Source organism: Staurois parvus, unplaced genomic scaffold (genome assembly GCF_062004578.1).
Source record: "Staurois parvus isolate SC_StPar_1 unplaced genomic scaffold, SC_StPar_1.0 ptg001943l, whole genome shotgun sequence".
NCBI classification, from domain to species: Eukaryota; Metazoa; Chordata; class Amphibia; order Anura; family Ranidae; genus Staurois; species Staurois parvus.
In genome coordinates this window covers 116999-139754 of record NW_028319739.1, presented here as the reverse complement: position 1 = coordinate 139754, position 22756 = coordinate 116999, and the positions used below count along the sequence as shown (strand labels likewise).

Here is a 22756-nt window from a genome sequence, read left to right as displayed (position 1 = left end):
GATCTTGCATGGTGCACCAGACTAGGGAGACTGACACTTGTTTTGTGTTTCTTTCCATTTGTGAATGATTGCACCAACTGTTGTCACCTTCTCACCAAGCTGCTTGGCCATAGTTTGGTAGCCCAGTCCAGCCTTGTGTAGGTCTACCATCTTGTCCCTGACATCCTTGGACAGCTCTTTGGTCTTTGCCATGGTGGAGAGTTTGGAATCTGATGGTTTGATGGCTCCTGTGGACAGGTGTCTTTTATACAGGTAACACAATGAGATTAGCAGCACTCCCTTTAAGAGACTGCTTCTAATCTCAGCTTGTTACCTGTATGAGAGACACCTGGGAGCCAGAAATCCTGCTGAATGATAGGGGATCAAATCCTTCTTTCCCTCATGAACATGCAGATCCGTCATCATTTGTTAGACGCATTTCTGCTGAATTTGTTGTTGTATTCTGTCTCTCAGTGTTACACCGAACATTCCATTGTTAGACCGATCATTTCTGTGTGAGGGCGAACATTCCATTGTTAGACCGATCGTTTCTGTGTGAGGGGCGAACATTCCATTGTTAGACCGATCATTTCTGTGTGAGGGGCCAACATTCCATTGTTAGACCGATCATTTCTGTGTGAGGGGTGAACATTCCATTGTTAGACCAATCATTTCTGTGTGAGGGGCGAACATTCCATTGTTAGACCGATTGTTTCTGTGCGAGGGGCGAACATTCCATTGTTAGACCGATCATTTCTGTGTGAGGGGCCAACATTCCATTGTTAGACCGATCATTTCTGTGTGAGGGGCCAACATTCCATTGTTAGACCGATCATTTCTGTGTGAGGGGCCAACATTCCATTGTTAGACCGATCGTTTCTGTGCGAGGGGCGAACATTCCATTGTTAGACCGATCATTTCTGTGTGAGGGGCGAACATTCCATTGTTAGACCGATCATTTCTGTGTGAGGGGCAAACATTCAGCATCAGCCGGGGAGCAAATACACATTTCCTGCACTGTATCCGTAGGACTGGGATTGACACATACAATGCGGTCTGGAACCCAATGCCATCGCAGAAGGACTCTGTTGGCTGCCTCCATGGTGGGCCATGCTATACTGCAGGGTGTTGGAGTACAGAAGCTCCCCCCCTCACGCCCCCCCCCCTCCCAACAAGAGACAGGAGACAGGAGAGAGATAGTGCCCGGGGCACCCGGAGAAGTCCCACAAAGCTGCTCCAACGCCGTGGCCCTATAGGGGGCGAGGGAAGTGCGTCTAAGAGAGGATATCACGTGGCTTTTTTATTTATTTTTTAACTGCAACGCTGTACCTTGGGAGACTTTTCTTCACTTCCTGTCGATGATCTGGAGTCACACACACAGGAAGTGATGTACAATCTCTCCAACAGAGACAGAAAACACATTAATACTACAGTATGGAGAGGATGGAGCCTCTGCCAGGTTTTTGATCCTTCCTGTACCAGAGACCCCCCCCCTCCCCCTATTCCTCTGATTTCTTGGGGGCTCCCTTGGGAAATCTCCCAAATGGAGTCCCGGCCAGAATGGACCTGCGGATGTTCCAACTCTCCCGGGTTTCCCTTCATGAAGATCTGATCTGGTTCTGAATCTTAAAACGCTGATTCCCTCCAGAACCGCATTCTCCGTCTTCTCCCGGCTGTCATGTGGGAATGGATTCCAGACGAGTAATCCCCTCCAATCCTCCCCCCCTCCGAGTTCCTCCCCCCCCCCCTCCGAGTTCCTCCTCCACCCCCCCCCCTCCGAGTTCCTCCTCACCCCCCCTCCCAGTTCCTCCCCATCCCCACCTCCGAGTTCCTCCTCATCCCCCCTCCGAGTTCCTCCTCACCCCTAACCCCCCCCCCCCCAAATTCCTCCTCACCCCCCTCCGAGTTCCTCCTCACCCTCCCTCCGAGTTCCTCCTCACCCCCCCCCTCCGAGTTCCTCCTCACCCCCCCCCCCCCTCCGAGTTCCTCCTCACCCCCCCTCAGAGTTCCTCCTCACCCCCCCCCTCCGAGTTCCTCCTCATCCTCCCCCTCCGAGTTCCTCCTCACTCCCCCCCATCCCCCCTCCGAGTTCCTCCTCACCCCCCCCCCTCCGAGTTCCTCCTCACCCCCCCTCAGAGTTCCTCCTCACCCCCCCCCCTCCGAGTTCCTCCTCATCCTCCCCCTCCGAGTCCTCCTCACCCCCCCTCAGAGTTCCTCCTCACCCCCCCCCCTCCGAGTTCCTCCTCATCCTCCCCCTCAGAGTTCCTCCTCACTCCCCCCATCCCCCCCCCCTCCGAGTTCCTCCTCACCCCCCCCCCCTCCGAGTTCCTTCTCACCCCCCCCTCCGAGTTCCTCCTCATCCTCCCCCTCCGAGTTCCTCCTCACCCCCCCTCCGAGTTCCTCCCCATATCCCCCCTCATCTTGAAGGGATTAGTGATGATGGATTTACGGCGCAGGACTTTCAGGAGCGGTTCTGCGATCTGAGAATAAACACCTTCCTGAGCGCCAAACCTGTCAGTTCCCATTAGTGCCGCCATATGTCCTATCTGCTGGTTGGGGGGTGTGGGGCCCTCTGAGATGTGGGGCCCTCCGAGATGTGGGGCCCTCCGAGATCCAGCAGGTTATCGCTGCGGCGATATCGTAATTAGAGTGAACGTCTGACCAGGGGCGTTCTGACAACTCATAGGGCCCGAGCAATAGGGGATCATGGGGCCCCTGTGTCCTTGCCCAAACTCAAAAAAGCCTATGAAAAGGTACCAGGGGCATCTCATGGGGCGCCCTACTGACCCCGGGCCCTCAGGCATTGCCCGAGTTTTCCAAATGGTCAGTCCGCCCCTGTGTCTGACACGACACGGTAATGCCGGGATCCCAGCTCCAGTCCCGGGAGGCGATATATTAAGGCTGAAGTTTAATCTGCGTATTTTGTGTCCTTCCTGGTTCCCCCCTATTAATAGACGTCTCATTTTAGACTTTGTGATGTCATTACTGGGTCTCTGTGCTTTTCTATGCAATGCGGGCAGATGATGGCTGGTAGGAGGGGCCGGTAGGTGCTGTACATATCTTCCTGATAGTATCATGACCCTGTGAGTACACGGCCCCGGGGTTCTGCCCCTTTGGGCAGTAATAGGATTCCCCGTACTCACTGTACATCCTCAGTCTTCCAGCATGAAGTATGCTGGGTGTCATACAATCTGGAAGACTGAGGACATCTTGTGGCAGTGAAGTGGTCCTGCTGAGGGCGGAGCTGTACAGGAGGCGTGGAGGGCTTTTTTTTTTATTTATTGTGAACATTGGCGGGGGCTGCTTTTTCATTTGCCTAGAATTGCTCTTTAATTTGTCTTTTTCAATAAAAAAAATGATTCTTCTCACTTTTTTCATCCATTTCTTACATTGAAATGCTGCTGATCTCCTGCAGCCACTTTGCAGCCGCTTCCCGTCTTCATGCACTCCAACATTGGCTCCATGGCACTTCTCAGAGCAGATTTCCTGAAGGTGACAACAGCGTGTCTGTGTAATCCCCACAGGAAGAGCATATGTCATGGTGACAACACAGGAGCCCAATTGGGAGACAGGACAGAGGGTTGTCACCCTGTAATAGAAAGTGCCTGAACAAAGACCTCCACGGCGGGATCACCGGGGATTATGTTAATGAATGCTGCAGATTTGCAAAGATTAAAGTGTACATATCAAATGAATGAATATAATATAATAACAATAATAATAAATATAATAATAATATTATTACTATTAATAAAATATAATTTTATATATATATATTTCAGGTACTTATATAGCACCATCAATGTACTCCGCGCTTTACATATATATTACATTCACATCAGTCCCCGCCCCCGAGGAGCGTACAATCTAAGGTCCCTAACTCTCATCATACATACACATACTAGGGACAATATAGACAGGAGCCAATTCACCTCCCAGCATGTCTTTGGTGTGTAGGAGGAAACCGGAGTACCTGGAGGAAACCCACACAGGCACAGGGAGAACATGCAAACTCCAGGGAGGTGGTGCCGTGGCTGGGATTCGAACCAACGACCCGAGTAGGAGAGAGAGAGAGAGGGGGGGGAGATAGAGAGAGGGAGGGAGAGAGATAGAGGAGAGGGAGGGAGAGAGATAGAGGAGAGAGAGGGGGGTGGGAGAGAGAGAGGGAGAGAGAGAGGGGGGGAGAGAGGGAGAGAGAGAGAGGGAGGGAGAGAGATAGAGGAGAGAGAGGGGGGTGGGAGAGAGAGAGAGAGGGAGAGAGAGAGGGGGGGGAGAGGACAGAGAGGAGGAGGGGGGACAGAGAGGGGGAGAGAGAGGGGGAGAGGGAGAGAGAGGAGAGGGGGAGAGGGGAGAGAGAAAGAGAGGAGGAGGGGGGGAGAGAGAGGGGAGAGAGAAAGAGAGGAGGAGGGGGGAGAGATCTCATAAAAAATAGTAATATATAATAAAAAATTATAATGTTTAATAATAAATCTATATCTTTAATAATGTCATTAATATTATATATTATTATTATTATTATTATTATTGTGTTACTTTGTTCTCAGCCGGTGATCATCGGGTTACTTTGTAACAACTGAAACGTTGAGATTTGATGTGGTTCTGATTTTCTCCTCTTGCTATTTGTGTCATAAAACACGTTTTCGGTGGTCGGGGTCACATCTGCTTTACCCTCCCGGCCTCCTGGACAGCAGAGCTCTCAGCTGCCACCACCTGTCAGGCTGTGCAGCTGCACAGGGGCCCCTTGGGACTTAGGGGCCAGTTCATAGCAGATGTGGGTCAGATGGGTGCTGGTGGCCCTCCTGCTGTCACACAGACTTCTATGGAGCTGTCAGTGAATACACGAGGAAGAAATGCCAGTATCTGGATGGGGGGCCCTAAACTACTCGCACACAGGGGCCCTTAGGTGACTCTCTCCTCTGCAGCCTGCGTGGGTCTGATCTGAGCCTCCAGGAGGCTGAACGGCCCTCAAAGGGTGGAGAAGGAGGACAGAGGAAAAAAAAAACTGGTGGGCGAGGATTTGGGACGTTTTAACTGGAGAGAGAAGAGCGAGCGACCAGAGAAGATCAGGAGGAGAGGAGCTGGTGTCAGGTAAGACCCCGAACATAGGGGCCCGTACCCTATTAGATTTTATTAGCGGGCCCCATGGAGCGCTGTAGGCTTCAACACCCCCACCTGCACCCCCACCTGCACCCAAGACTGCTCACCGTTATTAAATCCAAAAGAAAGCATCGATTATATCGCAGCTTACCGATTCTTAGATGTGGCGGCTGCATTCGTTTTCTTTTTTAGACTTTCTTTCTTCTATTTTCATCTGGTGATCTGGCCAGCAAGTCTGTTGTTTTTCAACAGAACAAGCTATCCTGTAGATGTAGCAGTTAGAGGGATGAGACAAACCATTCACCACTGACAGGGGGGCTGACCATGATCCACTTTTATTTATTGATGGAAAACCTTCATCCCAGAAGCAGCAAAACGATTACTGATTATAGTGTGTGAGCCGGAGTTCAGCTTCAGTGTGTTGAATTCTGAATGAATTGGTGTCATTGAGAGGAATTGTGCCCCATCATTGGTGTCAGTGGGAGGAATTGTGTCCCATCATTGGTGTCATTGAGAGGAATAGTGCCCCATCATTGGTGTCGGTGGGAGGAATAGTGTCCCATCATTGGTGTCGGTGGGAGGAATAGTGCCCATCACTGGTGTCAGTGGGAGGAATAGTGCCCCATCATTGGTGTCGGTGGGAGGAATAGTGTCCCATCATTGGTGTCGGTGGGAGGAATAGTGCCCCATCACTGGTGTCAGTGGGAGGAATAGTGCCCCATCATTGGTGTCGGTGGGAGGAATAGTGCCCCATCATTGGTGTCAGTGGGAGGAATAGTGCCCCATCACTGGTGTCAGTGGGAGGAATAGTGCCCCATCATTGGTGTCGGTGGGAGGAATAGTGCCCCATCACTGGTGTCAGTGGGAGGAATAGTGCCCCATCATTGGCGTCGGTGGGAGGAATAGTGTCCCATCATTGGTGTCAGTGGGAGGAATAGTGCCCCATCATTGGTGTCAGTGGGAGGAATAGTGCCCCATCATTGGTGTCAGTGGGAGGAATAGTGCCCCATCATTGGTGTCAGTGGGAGGAATAGTGCCCCATCATTGGTGTCAGTGGGAGGAATAGTGCCCCATCATTGGTGTCAGTGGGAGGAATAGTGTCCCATCATTGGTGTCGGTGGGAGGAATAGTGCCCCATCACTGGTGTCAGTGGGAGGAATAGTGTCCCATCATTGGTGTCGGTGGGAGGAATAGTGCCCCATCACTGGTGTCAGTGGGAGGAATAGTGCCCCATCATTGGCGTCAGTGGGAGGAATAGTGCCCCATCATTGGTGTCAGTGGGAGCAATAGTGCCCCATCATTGGTGTCAGTCGGAGGATAGTGCCCCATCATTGGTGTCAGTGGGAGGAATAGTGCCCCATCACTGGTGTCAGTGGGAGGAATAGTGCCCCATCATTGGTGTCAGTGGGAGGAATAGTGCCCCATCATGGTGTCAGTGGGAGGAATAGTGCCCCATCATTGGTGTCAGTGAGAGGAATAGTGCCCCATCATTGGTGTCAGTGGGAGGAATAGTGCCCCATCATTGGTGTCAGTGAGAGGAATAGTGCCCCATCATTAGTGTCAGTGGGAGGAATAGTGCCCCGTCATTGGTGTCAGTGGGAGGAATAGTGCCCATCATTGGTGTCAGTGGGAGGAATAGTTCCCCATCATTGGTGTCATTGAGAGGAATTGTGTCCTGTTGTTGGTGTCATTGAGAGGAATTGTGTCCTGTTGTTGGTGTCATTGAGAGGGAATTGTGCCGTTGTTGGTGTCAATCGGGGGGGACACAAGTCCAATTACAATTATTGGTGTCAGTGGATGGAATAGTGCCCCAAGGGCCACAGTTTGGAGACCCTGCTCTACAACATGCTGAATAGCTGTCCTATCAGTAAAGCTCATGCTTCCTGCTGATTGGTGAGCTCTGGCTCATCTATGATTGGGTGTCAGTGGGGGGGCTGCTGTCTGTGCCTGCCCCTGCTTTATTATTGGGTGTCAGTGGGAGGAGTGATTGGTCCATGCCCGTCCTTGCTTTGTCATATGGACTCAGAGATGTGCTCTGTCTGTGCCCGCCCATGCTTTACCATTAGGCGTCTGTGGGAGGTGTGCTGTGTCTGTGCCCGCCCATGCTTTGCCATTAGGCGTCTGTGGGAGGTGTGCTGTGTCTGTGCCCGCCCATGCTTCGCCATTAGGCGTCTGTGGGAGGTGTGCTGTGTTGTGCCCGCCCATGCTTCACCATTAGGCGTCTGTGGGAGGTGTGCTGTGTTTGTGCCCGCCCATGCTTCGCCATTAGGCGTCTGTGGGAGGTGTGCTGTGTTTGTGCCCGCCCATGCTTCACCATTAGGCGTCTGTGGGAGGTGTGCTGTGTTTGTGCCCGCCCATGCTTTACCATTAGGCTGTCTGTGGGAGGTGTGCTGTGTCTGAGCCCGCCCATGCTTTACCATCAGGCGTCTGTGGGAGGTGTGCTGTGTCTGAGCCCGCCCATGCTTCACCATTAGGCGTCTGTGGGAGGTGTGCTGTGTTTGTGCCCGCCCATGCTTTGCCATCAGGCGTCTGTGGGAGGTGTGCTGTGTCTGAGCCCGCCCATGCTTCACCATTAGGCGTCTGTGGGAGGTGTGCTCTGTCTGTGCCCGCCCATGCTTCGCCATTAGGCGTCTGTGGGAGGTGTGCTGTGTCTGAGCCCGCCCATGCTTTGCCATCAGGCGTCTGTGGGAGGTGTGCTGTGTCTGAGCCCGCCCATGCTTCACCATTAGGCGTCTGTGGGAGGTGTGCTGTGTCTGAGCCCGCCCATGCTTTACCATCAGGCGTCTGTGGGAGGTGTGCTGTGTCTGAGCCCGCCCATGCTTCACCATTAGGCGTCTGTGGGAGGTGTGCTGTGTCTGAGCCCGCCCATGCTTTACCATTAGGCGTCTGTGGGAGGTGTGCTGTGTCCTGAGCCCGCCCATGCTTTACCATTAGGCGTCTGTGGGAGGTGTGCTGTGTCTGAGCCCGCCCATGCTTTGCCATCAGGCGTCTGTGGGAGGTGTGCTGTGTCTGAGCCCGCCCATGCTTTACCATTTGAAGTAATGGGGAGGCTTGTTGTTACTGTACATTCTGTTTTCTCATTGGTGTGCGACATGGACTGCATCTGGCCCCCGCCTCCATGGACTTCCACATATTATGACCATTTTTGGGTCACCATAAACAGCATTTTTGGAAGACATTTTTTCCTGAATATTCCGTGTAGTTCTACAATCTGCCGAGACATGAAGAGGATTATTCCTCAAGCACCAGTGACAGGACACCGTGTATCACTGCATGGGGTGTGTATCACTGGATGGGGTGTGTATCACTGGATGGGGTGTGTATCACTGCATGGGGTGTGTATCACTGGATGGGGTGTGTATCACTGCATGGGGTGTGTATTGTCGGGATTCTATTGGCCACGTTTTCCAGCGAATGTGTGGCCAATCCAGATCTTGGAAAGATAAAGATACCTGATTGGACAATCCCCGTCATCACACGTCGGTTATGAATGTGGCAAATGATTGCTGGCTGTTCATTCTTTATAAATACGCCTCAAAGTCGAACACCTGATTGGACGCATTAAGCGCGTCTCCTGCGTGTCTCTGCCGCCGTTTCGCTCGCCATGAGTCGTATTATCGTGTTTACTGAACAATGATCTCATCGCAATAAAACCTTCAAACGCTTTCCACGAATCCATCCGAGCCGCATCTTCCCTCCGTATGTCCTCACAGGGAGCAGAATCTGTCCAATAAAATCTGTCCGGCGCAGTCCTGGACGCTGCGGGAAATACTTCTGCGTGCTTCAAATATTCCAACACAGATGTGTTTTATGTGGCTACAGATCCCACTTCCTGTGCTACACTGACATCATCCATCCCATCTGTACACACCGCTAAAAGGAGCCCCCCTTCTCCTCAGAGTCCCCCCTTTTCCTCAGAGTCCCCCCTTCTCCTCAGAGTCCCCCCCTCTTCTCAGCAGAGTCCCCCCTTCTCATCAGTGTCCCCCCTTCTCCTCAGAGTCCCCCCTTTTCCTCAGAGTCCCCCCTTCTCCTCAGAGTCCCCCCCTCTTCTCATCAGAGTCCCCCCTTCTCATCAGTGTCCCCCCTTCTCCTCAGAGTCCCCCCTTCCCATCAGAGTCCTCCCTTCTCATCAGAGGACCCCTTCTCATCAGAGTCCCCCCTTCCCATCAGAGTCCCCCCTTCTCATCAGAGTCCTCCCTTCTCATCAGAGGACCCCTTCTCCTCAGAGTCTCCCCTTCTCATCAGAGGTCCCTCATCACATCAGAGTCTCCCCCCCCATCACATCAGAATCCTCCCTTCTCATCAAAGTCTCCCCCCCATAACATCATAGTCCCCCCTTATCACATTAGAGGTCTCCATCACATCAGAGGACCCCCCATCACATCAGAGGACCCCCCATCACACTAGTGGTCCCTCATCACATTAGAGCCCCCCTTCACATCAGAACCCCCCTTCACATTAAAGGTCATCCATCACAACAGCGGTCCCCCAATCACTTCAGAGTCCCCCCATCACGTTAGACCCCCCTTCACATCAAAGGTCCCCCATCACATCACAGATTTTCCAGTCACATCAGAACCCCCCCCCTTTCACATCAGAGATCCCCCCCATTGGATCAGAAGCCCCTATCATGTCAGAGTCCCATCTATTTGTTAGAGGCCCTTCTTCACCACAGATTTCCCCATTGCAGAGTTCAGAACCCCTATACACGAGAGTCCCCCCCCCCTCCCCCCCCATCACAATTAGATTGATATTAAATCATTCAACAGCAGAAACATTATACAGGAAATCTGCACGAATCCATCACAATGCCGGCTGCAGTCTGAACCCAGCGCCTGGTGCTGCAAGGCCACTGCTGACTATCCAGCCGCTGATCCTTCTCCACGGCAGAGGAATGTTATAGTGCACACGTATGTCACTTCATCACGTATGTTGCTTCATCACATATGTCTGTTCATCACGTATGTCACTTCATCAAGTATGTCGCTTCATCACATATGTCTGTTCATCACGTATGTCACTTCATCACGTATGTCGCTTCATCACGTATGTCGGTTCATCACGTATGTCAGTTCATCACGTATGTCGGTTCATCACGTATGTCACTTCATCACGTATGTCGGTTCATCACGTATGTCAGTTCATCATGTATGTCGGTTCATCACGTATGTCACTTCATCACGTATGTCTGTTCATCACATGTCAGTTCATCACGTATGTCGGTTCATCACGTATGTCGGTTCATCACGTATGTCAGTTCATCATGTATGTCGGTTCATCACGTATGTCGGTTCATCACGTATGTCGGTTCATCACGTATGTCGGCCATAGCCGGGCTGAGGGCAGGATTCGGGTTTTCTTGGAATGGTACTTTAACCCCTCCCTCCTCCTTACAGCGCGGGGGTCCAGGGCAGCAAAGACAGGAGAGTATCTACATCCTTCAGCTTGCTGGGTGCAGCCATGGAGAGGAGTCTGCTGTGTCTGTTGCTGGTTCTGGCCGTCGGCTTCGCCTTGAAGCAGAAGAGGGAACCCCTGGAGTGGGATTATCGCTCAGAAGGTGAGATCCACCTGGGGGGTGGGGTTTGGGGGGGTATAATGGTGTGGGGTGCATACAGGATACCTTGTAAATCTGTCCAATGAGAGAGCATCACTCGCCTTCTACTCAGGACTGGTACTATTCATCACCGAGCTTCTACCCCGATGTCCCCAAAACTTCCCTGTAACCCCAACACTGACCCTCCCTGTAACCCCAACACTGACCCTCCCTGTAACCCCAACACTGACCCTCCCTGCGACCCCAACACTAACCCCCCTGTGACCCCAACACTGACCCTCCCTGTAACCCCAACACTGACCCTCCCTGTAACCCCAACACTGACCCTCCCTGTGACCCCAACACTAACCCCCCTGTGACCCCAACACTGACCCTCCCTGTAACCCCAACACTGACCCTCCCTGTAACCCCAACACTGACCCATCCTGTAACCCCAACACTGACCCTCCTGTAACCCCGACACTGACCCCATCCTGTAACCCCAACACCGACCCTCCCTGTAACCCCAACACCGACCCTCCCTGTAACCCCAACACCGACCCATCCTGTAACCCCAACACTGACCCTCCCTGTAACCCCAACACTGACCCATCCTGTAACCCCAACATTGACCCATCCTGTAACCCCAACACTGACCCTCCCTGTAACCCCAACACTGACCCTCCCTGTAACCCCAACACTAACCCCCCTGTAACCCCAACAATGACCCCATCCTGTAACCCCAACACTGACCCTCCCTGTAACCCCAACACTGACCCTCCCTGTAACCCCAACACTGACCCTCCCTGTCACCCCAACACCGACCCGCCTGTAACCCCAACACCGATCCTCCCTGTAACCCCAACACCGATCCTCCCTGTAACCCCAACACCGACCCTCCCTGTAACCCCAACACCAACCCTCCCTGTCACCCCAACACTGACCCGCCTGTAACCCCAACACTGATCCTCCCTGTAACCCCAACACTGACCCTCCCTGTAACCCCAACACTGACCCTCCCTGTCACCCCAACACTAACCCTCCATGTAACCCCAACACTGATCCTCCCTGTAACCCCAACACTGACCCTCCCTGTAACCCCAACACCGACCCTCCCTGTGACCCCAACACTGACTCTCCCTGTAACCCCAACACCGACCCTCCCTGTAACCCCAACACTGACCCTCCCTGTAACCCCAACACTGACCCTCCCTGTAACCCCAACACCGACCCTCCCTGTAACCTCAACACTGATCCTTCCTGTAACCTCAACACTGATCCTCCCTGTAACCCCAACACTAACCCTCCCTGTAACCCCAACACTGATCCTCCCTGTAACCCCAACACTGATCCTTCCTGTAACCCCAACACTGACCCTCCCTGTAACCCCAACACTGATCCTTCCTGTAACCCCAACACTGACCCTTCCTGTAACCCCAACACCGACCCATCCTGTAACCCCAACACCGACCCTTTCTGTAACCCCAACACTAACCCTCCCTGTAACCCCAACACTAACCCCCCCTGTAACCCCAACACTGATCCTCCCTGTAACCCCAACACTGATCCTCCCTGTAACCCCAACACTGATCCTCCCTGTAACCCCAACACTAACCCTTTCTAACCCAACACTTGTCTCCACAGCGGAGAAGGTGAATATGCGGGGATGTGCAAATCTCACCAATGTGCTGGACAACTGGAAGTTCGCCATTATGACGCAGTTCCGGAACCTTCTTCTCTATGACCATCACACTGTGCTGCCCGACTACGGAAGGTGAGTGTCCTTCTAGCAATGTTCTAGTAAGCTCATCCAATGATAATAGTTGCCCCCTCATCAAACCCTTGTACTGCCATGTCTCATGTGGCCTTTCCATTTTTACATATAATATAGAGATTTATACATCAGCCACTAGAGGGCGCTCTGCATTAGAATCAGCTTTGTCTAGCCTCCCTGCTTAACAGCTGTTGAAAAAACTTACCAGCCACACAGGGAGTGCATTGTTTTTTTTCTGGGTCAGCTGACTCTTTGAGAAGGAACGGTAAAGCACAACCATTGTATAGCACCGCAGAGCAAGGGGCGGACTTTGAGTACAGTGAAGGAAATGTGTATTTGCTCCCTCTGATGCTGAATGTTCGCCCCTCACACAGAAACGATCGGTCTAACAATGGAATGTTCGCTGTAACACTGAGAGACAGAATACAACAACAAATTCAGCAGAAATACGTCTAACAAATTATTATTATTATTATTATTATACAGTATTTATAAAGCGCCGATAGTTCGCTCAGCGCTGTACATTACAGAGGGGGACAATACATGAGACAGAACAATACAATACATGAGGGGATCGAGGGCCCTGATCCTTGGAGCTTACAATCTAGGAGGGAGGGGATGGTGGCACAGGAGGAGATAGCTGTGGGGGATGGAGTGGTAGGAAGAGTGGAGGAGGTCGGCAAATTAGCAGGGGGTGGGGTAGGCTTCCCTGAAGAGGTGGGTTTTCAGGGTGCGCCTAAAGGAGATGAGAGTAGGCGATAGTCTGATGGGTTGGGGTAGGGAGTTCCAGAGGATGGGTGACACCCTGGAGAAGTCCTGGAGGCGGGCATGGGAGGAGGAAACTAGGGAACTAGAGAGAAGGAGGTCTTGTGAGGAGCGGAGTGTGCGTGTTGGGGGGTACTTGGATATTAGGTCGGTGATGTAGTTCGGGGCAGTATGGTGGACGGCTTTGTACGTCAGTGTTAGGATTTTGAATTTGATCCGTTGGGCAATCGGAAGCCAGTGGAGGGATTGGCAGAGGGGGGTGGAGGTCAGTGGAGGGATTGGCAGAGGGGGGTGGAGGATACTGAGTGGAGGTCAGTGGAGGGATTGGCAGAGGGGGGTGGAGGTCAGTGGAGGGATTGGCAGAGGGGGGTGGAGGATACTGAGTGGAGGTCAGTGGAGGGATTGGCAGAGGGGGGTGGAGGTCAGTGGAGGGTTTGGCAGAGGGGGGTGGAGGACACTGAGTGGAGGCCATTGGAGGGATTGGCAGAGGGGGGTGGAGGACACTGAGTGGAGGCCAGTGGAGGGATTGGCAGAGAGGGGTGAAGGACACTGAGTGGAGGCCAGTGGAGGGATTGGCAGAGAGGGGTGGAGGACACTGAGTGGAGGCCAGTGGAGGGATTGGCAGAGGGGGTGGAGGACACTGAGTGGAGGCCAGTGGAAGGATTGGCAGAGGGGGGTGGCGGAAACGGAACGGTTTGTAAGGTGGATGAGTCTGGCAGCCGTATTCAGGATGGACTGAAGCGGGGATAGCCAGCGGCGAGGCAGGCCAGTGAGGAGGGAGTTGCAGTAGTCGAGTCGTGATATGATGAGGGAGTGGATCAGCTGTTTAGTGGTTTCTGGGGTTAGGAACGTGCGGATTTTGGCGATGTTGCGGAGGTGGAGTCTGCATGTTGCGGAGGTGGAGTCTGCATGTTGCGGAGGCGGAGTCTGCATGTTGCAGAGGCGGAGTCTGCATGTTGCGGAGGTGGAGTCTGCATGAGTTTGTTAAAGATTGGACTTGGGGCTGGAAGGAATGATTGGAGTCAAGAATGAACCAAGTACTCTGGCTTGCAGGGTGGGACTGATGGTGGCGTTGTTGGAGGTCAAGGGGGGTGGGGTCCGGGCTGGGGGGGGAAGACAAGAAACTCGGTTTTGGAGAGGTTCAGTTTAAGGAAGTGGAGTGACATCCAGTCTGATATGTCGCTCAGTAGGTGTGTGATTCGGGCGGAGACCGAGGGGGTGAGGTGGGGGGTTGAGAGATAGATTTGTGTGTCGTCGGCATAGAGGTGGTAGTTGAAGCCGTGGGAGTGTATGAGTTGGCCAAGGGAGGAGGTGTAGATGGAGAAGAGAAGGGGCCCGAGGACGGAGCCTTGAGGGACCCCAACAGAGAGGGGGAGTGAGGGGGAGGTGGTAGCATTATAGCTAACGCTGAAAGAGCGTTGTGACAGGTAGGATGAGAGCCAGGAGAGGGCGGAGTCTCTGAGGCTGAGGGAGTGTAGTTTTTTGAGGAGGAGGGGGTGGTGGACTGTGTGGAAGGCCACGGAGAGGTCAAGGAGTAGGAGCACTGAATAGTGGCCATTGGCTTTGGCGGTTAGAAGGTCGTTGGAGAGTTAGAGTAAGGCGGTTTCGGTAGAGTGTAGGGGACGGAAGTCGGACTGTAGGGGATGGAGGAGGTTGTTGTAGTTGAGGTTGGAGCTTAGGTGATTGTAGACTAGGCGCTCGAAGAGTTTGGATGTGAATGGCAGCAGGGAGATGGGTCTTAGGTTGTTCGGGTCAGTGGGGTCCAGGGAGGGCTTTTTAAGTATGGGGGTGATGTGTGCATGCTTCAGAGGGGAGGGGAAAGTGCCGGAGGAGAGGGGGAGATTAAAGATGTGGGTGAGGGAGCGTAGGATGGAGGAGGAGGGAGGTCGTAGGAGTTGTGAGGGGACAAGGTGGTAGGACGGGCTTCAGAGAAGACCTTGGTGACCTCCTCAATGGTAGTAAGGTCGAAGGAGTGGAGTGTTGAGGGGGCTTCAGTGTGAGGAATGTTAGGTGAGGTGGAAGTCTGAACAGTGGTGAGGCCAAGGGAGAGGGGTGATGAGGGGGTAGCTGTGTGAGGGGGAAGGGGGTTGGAGGGAGTTTGAGCAGCGACGAAGTCCCTGCGGGTTATGTCGAGGGGGAGGGGGGATGAGGGGGTAGCTGTGTGAGAGGGGACGGGTTGAGAGGGTGTGTGAGTTGTGGCAATGTCCTTATGAATTGTGTCAATCTTGTTTTTGAAGTGATTGGCAATCTCAAGGGCGGTGAGTGAGTTGCTGGGTGGAGGTGGGGGTGGCGAGAGTAGAGAGTTGAAGGTGGAGAAGAGTCGGCGAGGATTGGAGGAGAGGGCCTTGATGAGGGTCAGGAAGTAGGCTTGTTTGGCTGCGTGGAGGGAGGAGGTGTAGGTGCGGAAGGCAGATTTGTAGCGGGTGAAGGCTTGTTGGGATTTGGTTTTGCGCCATAGTCGCTCCAGGGCACGACTGTGTCGTTTGAGGGTTTTGGTGTGATCAGTCTGCCAGGGCTGGAGCGGTCGGAGTCTGATGTTGCGTGTGGTTAAAGGCGCTAGTGAGTCAAGGGCTGTTGACAGCGCGTTGTTGTAGGCGGTCATAGCCAAGTCGGGGCAGGACAGGGGGAGGATGCTGTCGTGGAGTTGATCAGCTGCAGAGTGGAGGGGGGCAGGGTTCAGGTTGCGGAGGTTACGGCTGGTAGTAGTGTGACATTTGGAGGGGTAGACGTTGGAGGACGAGGAGATAGAGGAGGTGATCAGGTTGTGGTCAGAGAGAGGGAAGGGGGTGTTAGTGAGGTTGTGGGGAGCGCAGCGGTTGGAGAAGACAAGGTCCAGGATATTCCCGTCGGAGTGGGTGGTGGATTGTATGCTCTGTGCAAGTGCAAAAGAGGAGGTTAAGTGGAGGAGACGGGCTGTGTCCGGGTTGTCGAGGTTGACAGGGATGTTGAAATCCCCAAGGATGATGGTGGGTAGCTCAGAGGAGAGGAAGAAGGGTAGCCAGGAGGAGAAGTCATCAAGAAAGCGGGATATGGATCCAGGAGGCTGGTAGATTACAGCAATCTTCAGGGGGGTTGGGGAGAATAGTCGGATGCAGTGGGCCCTCGAAGGAGGAGAAGGATAGAGAGGGGGGGTTTGGGAGGACTCGGAAGGTGCTCTGTGGTGACAGGAGCAGACCAACCCCACCACCTTTACGACCGTTGGGTCTGGGTGAGTGGGTCCAGATGAGACCTCCATAGGAGAGTGCTGCAGGGGAGGTAGAGTCAGTGGCCTGGATCCAGGTTTCCGTGATCACTAGGAGGTTGAGGGAGCGGGAAACAAAGAGGTCGTGGATGATGACTGATCTGCATGTTCATGAGGGAAAGAAGGATTTGATCCCCTATCATTCAGCAGGATTTCTGGCTCCCAGGTGTCTCTCATACAGGTAACAAGCTGAGATTAGAAGCAGTCTCTTAAAGGGAGTGCTGCTAATCTCATTGTGTTACCTGTATAAAAGACACCTGTCCACAGGAGCCATCAAACCATCAGATTCCAAACTCTCCACCATGGCAAAGACCAAAGAGCTGTCCAAGGAGGTCAGGGACAAGATGGTAGACCTACACAAGGCTGGACTGGGCTACCAAACTATGGCCAAGCAGCTTGGTGAGAAGGTGACAACAGTTGGTGCAATTATTCACAAATGGAAGAAACACAAAACAAGTGTCAGTCTCCCTAGGTCTGGTGCACCATGCAAGATCTCACCTCGTGGAGTGTCAATGATCATGAGAACAGTGAGGAATCATCCCAGAACTACACGTGAGGATCTTGTCAATGATCTCCAGGCAGCTGGGACCACAGTCACCAAGAAAACAAAAATCCCTCCTGAGATGTGTGCGAACCTGGGGGCCAACTCCAGGAAACGTCTGACCTCTGTGATTGCCAACAAGGGATTGGCCACCAAGTACTAAGTCATGTTTTGTGAAGGGGATCAAATCCTTCTTTCCCTCATGAACATGCAGATCCGTCATCATTTGTTAGACGCATTTCTGCTGAATTTGTTGTTGTATTCTGTCTCTCAGTGTTACACCGAACATTCCATTGTTAGACCGATCATTTCTTTGTGAGGGGCGAACATTCCATTGTTAGACCAATCATTTCTGTGTGAGGGGCGAACATTCACCATCAGCCGGGGAGCAAATACACATTTCCTGCACTGTGTATAGGGAGCAAGTATGGCTGGTCCCAGGTACTTACAGTGCTCAGCATACATGAGTCCACGACAACAGTACTGTCAGAAAACCTTTCCTTCCAGAATCCACATTTTCTATGGGACACGATACTACAAGCTCCTCCCACAAATGCCGGCCATTGATTGCACACAAGATTTGTTCATTTGCACACAAAAAAAGTATTTTTCCCAACAAATTTATCCCAGACCATGTTGCAAAAATGAACACACCCCAATGAAAGTCTCAGGAGCAAAGCTACATTTTAGGCAACAAAATCCTAGTTAACAAGAATTCATCTCCAGGTGAGTCTAATTATTCATTAAACAGGAGTCCAGCAGACAGGTGATTATAAAAGGGTGTTACTTAAAGAAAACTCCGCCCATTTCATGCTGTCAGCAACTGCGCCACATGGAAGAGAAATGTCACAAGGCCTTAGAAAAAAAATCATTCCTTTCCACAAGAAAGGTGACGGCTACAGGGAGATCAGCAAAGCTTCACTTATCAGTCAGAATACTGGAGCAAAAGTGATACAAAAATGTAACAAAGATGGAACTGCAACCATCTCACAGAGACGTCCAGGCCGTCCATCAAAGTTAACACCTCGACAGGAGCGTCTTCTGATGGGAAGGGTTGAAGACAATCGCCATGCAAGTTCACTGCAGTTAGCTAAAGAAGTAGAAAGCCAATTGGGGTGATTGTTTCCCGTGACATAATACGGCGTACACTGCAGAGGAATGGCATGCATGCGTGTCGTCCACGAAGGAAGCCTCTCCTAAAGCCCATGCATAAAAAATCCTGTCTATAATTTGCCAGGGCCCATGCTGAAAAAGAAGATGACTACTGAGAATCTGTACTCTGGAGTGATGACACCAAGATAAATGCTTTTGGAACGGATGACTTCAAAACTGTATGACGTCACAAAGGTGAGGAGTACAAAGACAAATGCATGACGCCTACTGTGAAACATGGTGGTGGCAGTGTCGTCCTGTGGGGCTGCTGGTGTCGGGGAGCTGCATTTCATTGATGGTGTCATGAATTCACAGATGTACTGCTCTATATTGGAAGAGAAGATGCTCCCATCACTCAGTGCCCTCGATCGTCGTGCACTTTTCCAACATGACAACGATCCAAAACACACATCTAAGGCCACTGTTGCATTTCTGAAGGCAAACCGGGTGACAGGGATTCGGGGGCCAAGTCTGTATCCTGATCTGAACCCAATCCAACACCTATGGGAGGAATTCTGAAGAGACAAGCTGAGCATCGCTCTCCATCCAGCATCCAAGCTCTAAAAGAGGTCGTTCTTGAAGAATGGAAAAAGAACGATGTCGCAATATGTCACCAACTTGTCCATTCCATGCCTAGAAGACTCGGTGCCGTCCTCACCAATCATGGAGGTCCTACAGAATACTCGATGGAGGCGTTCTTGTTGTGGGGCGTGTTCATTTTTGCATCAACTCATTGAAGCAAGACTGAATATTTTGTCATCGAAGTTCTATTACGAACCTTCCTGTCATGAGCCGAACAAATGTTCTATAGAACTCCGATCTGTCCCGATGGTGGAGATCGTTCTTGTGTTCATTCAGATATTGATTCCAATCTTACTTTTCTAAAGGGGCGGACTCATTTATGCTGAGCGCTGTATGTCATTACAAATGATAGGGTTTTTCTGTTCTGTTAGGCTGGTTCTGCGTACATATTGATTAAAAACGTTGAAATGACTATTAAATCATAAAATAAGAACCTAAAGTGTAGTAATGAGGCGTGTGGAGGTCACCTCAGATGGAGAAACTGCTGCTTGTCCCCATGACAGGAAGTCACGAGACCAGCTGGCTAGGCCATTGGTTCCATTATCTCTGCCACAAGGAGGGATTGGCCAATCTGAACCCGCGAATCGCCTTCCGCAGAGAACATACAACCAAATAACGTGGCGTATGGTCATGTGACTTCCATAGTAAATGGGGTTCAACCAATGGCCCGTGGTCTTCTGCCACCATTTATGGGTTTAAAGCTGCAGGCAGGGGCGGACTGATAACTCATGGGGCTCCCAGGCATTAGGGGATCATGGGCCCCCTGTGTCCTCGCCCACACTCAAACCACACCCAAAAAAGCCTATGAAAGGTACCACCAGGGGCATCTCATGGGGCCCCTTACTGACCCTGGGCCCTCGGTCAGTGCCCAAGCACCCAAATGGTCAGTCCGCCCCTGGCTGCAGGTTATTCTACTTATACTGAACTGTAATATGCCTTCTGTTGGGAGATTTTTATGACCCCCCCCCCCCCGATCTCTTCTTCCACCCCCCCCCCCCCCAGGATTAAGTCCCTCTCTGAAGCCTTGGATGACCTCTACAAGGAGTTCAATGCCCTGAAGGAACGGCTGGGGGAGCTGACCACCAAGTTCGACTCCGTGGAGGCCGTCGTGGATCAAATGAGCTCTGGCCGACAAATCCAACCCATGAGGCCTCCCCAGAACACGGATCAATCGTCCAATGTCCCGACTCTGCAACTATCGGGAGGAGTCCTGACCAACCAAGGCACACAGACACGGAGAGTCAAAAAAGTCCGACCTTCCGCTAACCAATCATAGATGACCTGCAGACCGAAGGGGGCTTCCAGAAACGTCCGACTTCATTGGCTTGTACAAGATCTCCCGCACTTCTTAGGAAATCGTTTTCTGCCTTGTATACTCTGGCGGCATATCGGTCCAGAGGTGCAAGGGATTGTTTTGTGGGATATATGACACGTTTTTTGGGTTTTTATCGGCTTGCGAATGCTTTGGAGGCCAGAGGAGAGATTTGGGGGTCTAATAGGCCCCAGATCTCTCCATAAAGAGGACCTGTCACGACCCATTCTATCACAAGGGATGTTGTTCATATGATGTGATAGTAATAAAGCTGAACCAAGAAAAAATATTAAAAAAGGTACAGTGGTACAAAAAAAAAAAAAAAAAATTAGCAGTACTCCCATCCCTCCGTGGTGACGTTGGTCCCGCATGCATACGTAAACAACGATCGCACCACCCATGTGAGGTATCGCCGCGAACGTCAGAGCGAGATCAATACTTATGTCCCCAGAACTCCTCTGTATCTCCAAACTGGTAACCTGTAAAGGTCCTTTAACCCCTTCCAGTCCAGACACTTCCCCCCCCCCCTTCCAGTCCAGACACTTCCCCCCCCCCTTCCAGTCCGGTCACTTTCACCCCCTTCCAGTCCGGACACTTCCCCCCCCCCCCCCCCTCCAGTCCGGACACTTCCCCTCCTTCCAGTCCGGACGCTTTCCCCCCCTTCCAGTCCGGACGCTTTCACCCCCTTCCAGTCCGGACGCTTCCCCCCCCTTCCAGTCCGGACACTTCCCCCCCCTTCCAGTCCGGACACTTTCACCCCCTTCCAGTCCGGACACTTTCCCCCCCCTTCCAGTCCGGACACTTCCCCCCCCCCTTCCAGTCCGGACACTTCCCCCCATTCCAGTCCGGACACTTTCCCCCCCCTTCCAGTCCGGACACTTTCCCCCCCTTCCAGTCCGGACACTTTCCCCCCTTCCAGTCCGGACACTTCCCCCCCCCCCTTCCAGACCGGACACTTTCCCCCCCCTTCCAGTCCGGACACTTTCCCCCCCCTTCCAGTCCGGACACTTTCACCCCCTTCCAGTCCGGACACTTTCCCCCCCTTCCAGTCCGGACACTTTCCCCCCCTTCCAGTTGTCACATGGTACAAGGCTGTTGTGAATGGCCCTGTACCATGTGATCTCGGTGATCATTCATAGATTTCACAAGTAGTAAGCAATGATGTCAGAAGTGACATCTTGCTTACTACTCTTCATGTGATCACATGATCGGGACCTCGCACAGAGGTCCCATATGACGATCGGTGTTCCGCTGTGTCCAGAGGAGGGAGTGCGCACAGGCAGGGATTGCGTAGTCCGTTTATATACGTCCACCCGCTCCTGCACTGCTCCCGTCCAGCCGTTTATGTACATGGGCCGAACGGGAAGGGTTAAAGTGTCTCCTATGGAGATTTTTTTAGGTACCGTAGTTGGGCGCCGTTCCACGAGCGTATGCAACTTTAAATCATGACGTGTTTGGCATCTATTTACTCGGCATAACATCATCCTTTATATTTTACCAAACGATTGGGAATGACATTCTGTTTTTGCACCCAAGACCCGGCATTTTCTGGTACTTTTTATTTTACAAGTTTAAATCAGTATTTTTTGCTAGGAATTCACTTATATCCCCCAGACATTAAATATTTTTTAGCAATGACCCCAGAGAATGAAATGGCTATCGTTGCAATTTTTTACGTCGCATGGTATTTGCGCAGCGGTTTTTCAAACACATTTTTAAAAAAAAATACACTTTAATGAATTAAAAAAAAACAAAACACACTATACATCTCAATGTTATTCCTAAAATATAAAAAAGGATGTTACGGCGAGTAAATAGATACCCAACGTGTCACGCTTTAAAATTGCGCATGCTTGTGAAAAGACAACTATGATACCTAAAAATCTCCATAGGCGACATTTTAAAAAAATTTACAGGTTATCAGATTAAAGTGACAGAGGAGGTCTAAAGCTGGAATTATCACTCTCGCTCTGACGTCCGCGGCGATACCTCACATGTGTGCTGCGAGCACCGTTTACGTATGCATGCGTGACTTACATATGTGCACGAGCAGGAAGGGATGGGGGAGCTTTACATTTTTGTTTCCAGATTTATTTTTTATTTTTACTTTGTCATATATATATAAAAACATTTTTTATCACTTTTATTATTCCTATTACAAGGAATGTAAACATCTCGTGTAATAGGGATAAGGATGACAGGTCCTCTTTAACCTCTTCACGCTCCTTTCAGGGGTTTCAGACGCTGGCAGGCAGGGCGGGGTTTTAGGGTCATGTGACCGCCGTGATTCGCTGTCACATGGTCGGACCCGACCTTACCGTGAGACACCGACATATGTGCTGGGAGCGCGCACGGCACACGCTTCCAGCACATATGTATTTTCAAACGGTACGCAAATATGCGGCCGCTCGGCGTCAAGGCGTTAAGGAGAGATCTGGGGTCAAATAGACCCAAAATTTCTCCTTTTATCTTTAAAAGCAAAAGATACAAAAAAAAAAAAGTTTTGCTTTTTTTTTTAAAAAAAAAAAATAAATGGTTTACATCCGCCCCGTCCCAGAAGTGACGTCATGACGTCGCTTCGGTCCTCCAAGGCCATAGAGGCAATCAGAGACCATAGAGTCTCTCACTGCCTCTGTGACCAACCGTTGGATCGTTTTTTAAGGGCGCGCCGGATGAAATGGTGACCCGAAAAAACACTGGCGAGCGGCGGGAGGGACGTCCTACTGAAAGGGATCCAGTGGCTATGAGCCGCTCAGACCGATTTCATTAGCTGTCAGCTG

The 22756-nt window shown here is 51.8% G+C and overlaps 1 protein-coding gene across 2 annotated transcripts; it reads left to right on the top strand.

Annotated features, from left to right (window-relative positions):
* Positions 1-4739: 4739 nt before the first annotated feature.
* LOC149433180 (uncharacterized) lies at positions 4740-20704 on the top strand. 2 transcript variants are annotated; one of them, XM_089664553.1, is made up of 4 exons: positions 4740-5067; positions 10473-10633; positions 12254-12383; positions 19667-20703. In XM_089664553.1, the coding sequence occupies exons 2-4, from the start codon at positions 10537-10539 to the stop codon at positions 19938-19940; spliced, it is 501 nt and encodes a 166-aa protein (XP_089520679.1). In that variant the 5' UTR covers positions 4740-5067; positions 10473-10536; the 3' UTR covers positions 19941-20703. The 2 variants fall into 2 exon arrangements, with proteins under 2 accessions (XP_089520679.1, XP_089520680.1); XM_089664554.1 differs by lacking the exon at positions 4740-5067 and adding an exon at positions 9886-9986 and having other exon boundaries at positions 19667-20704.
* The last annotated feature ends 2052 nt before the right edge of the window (positions 20705-22756 follow it).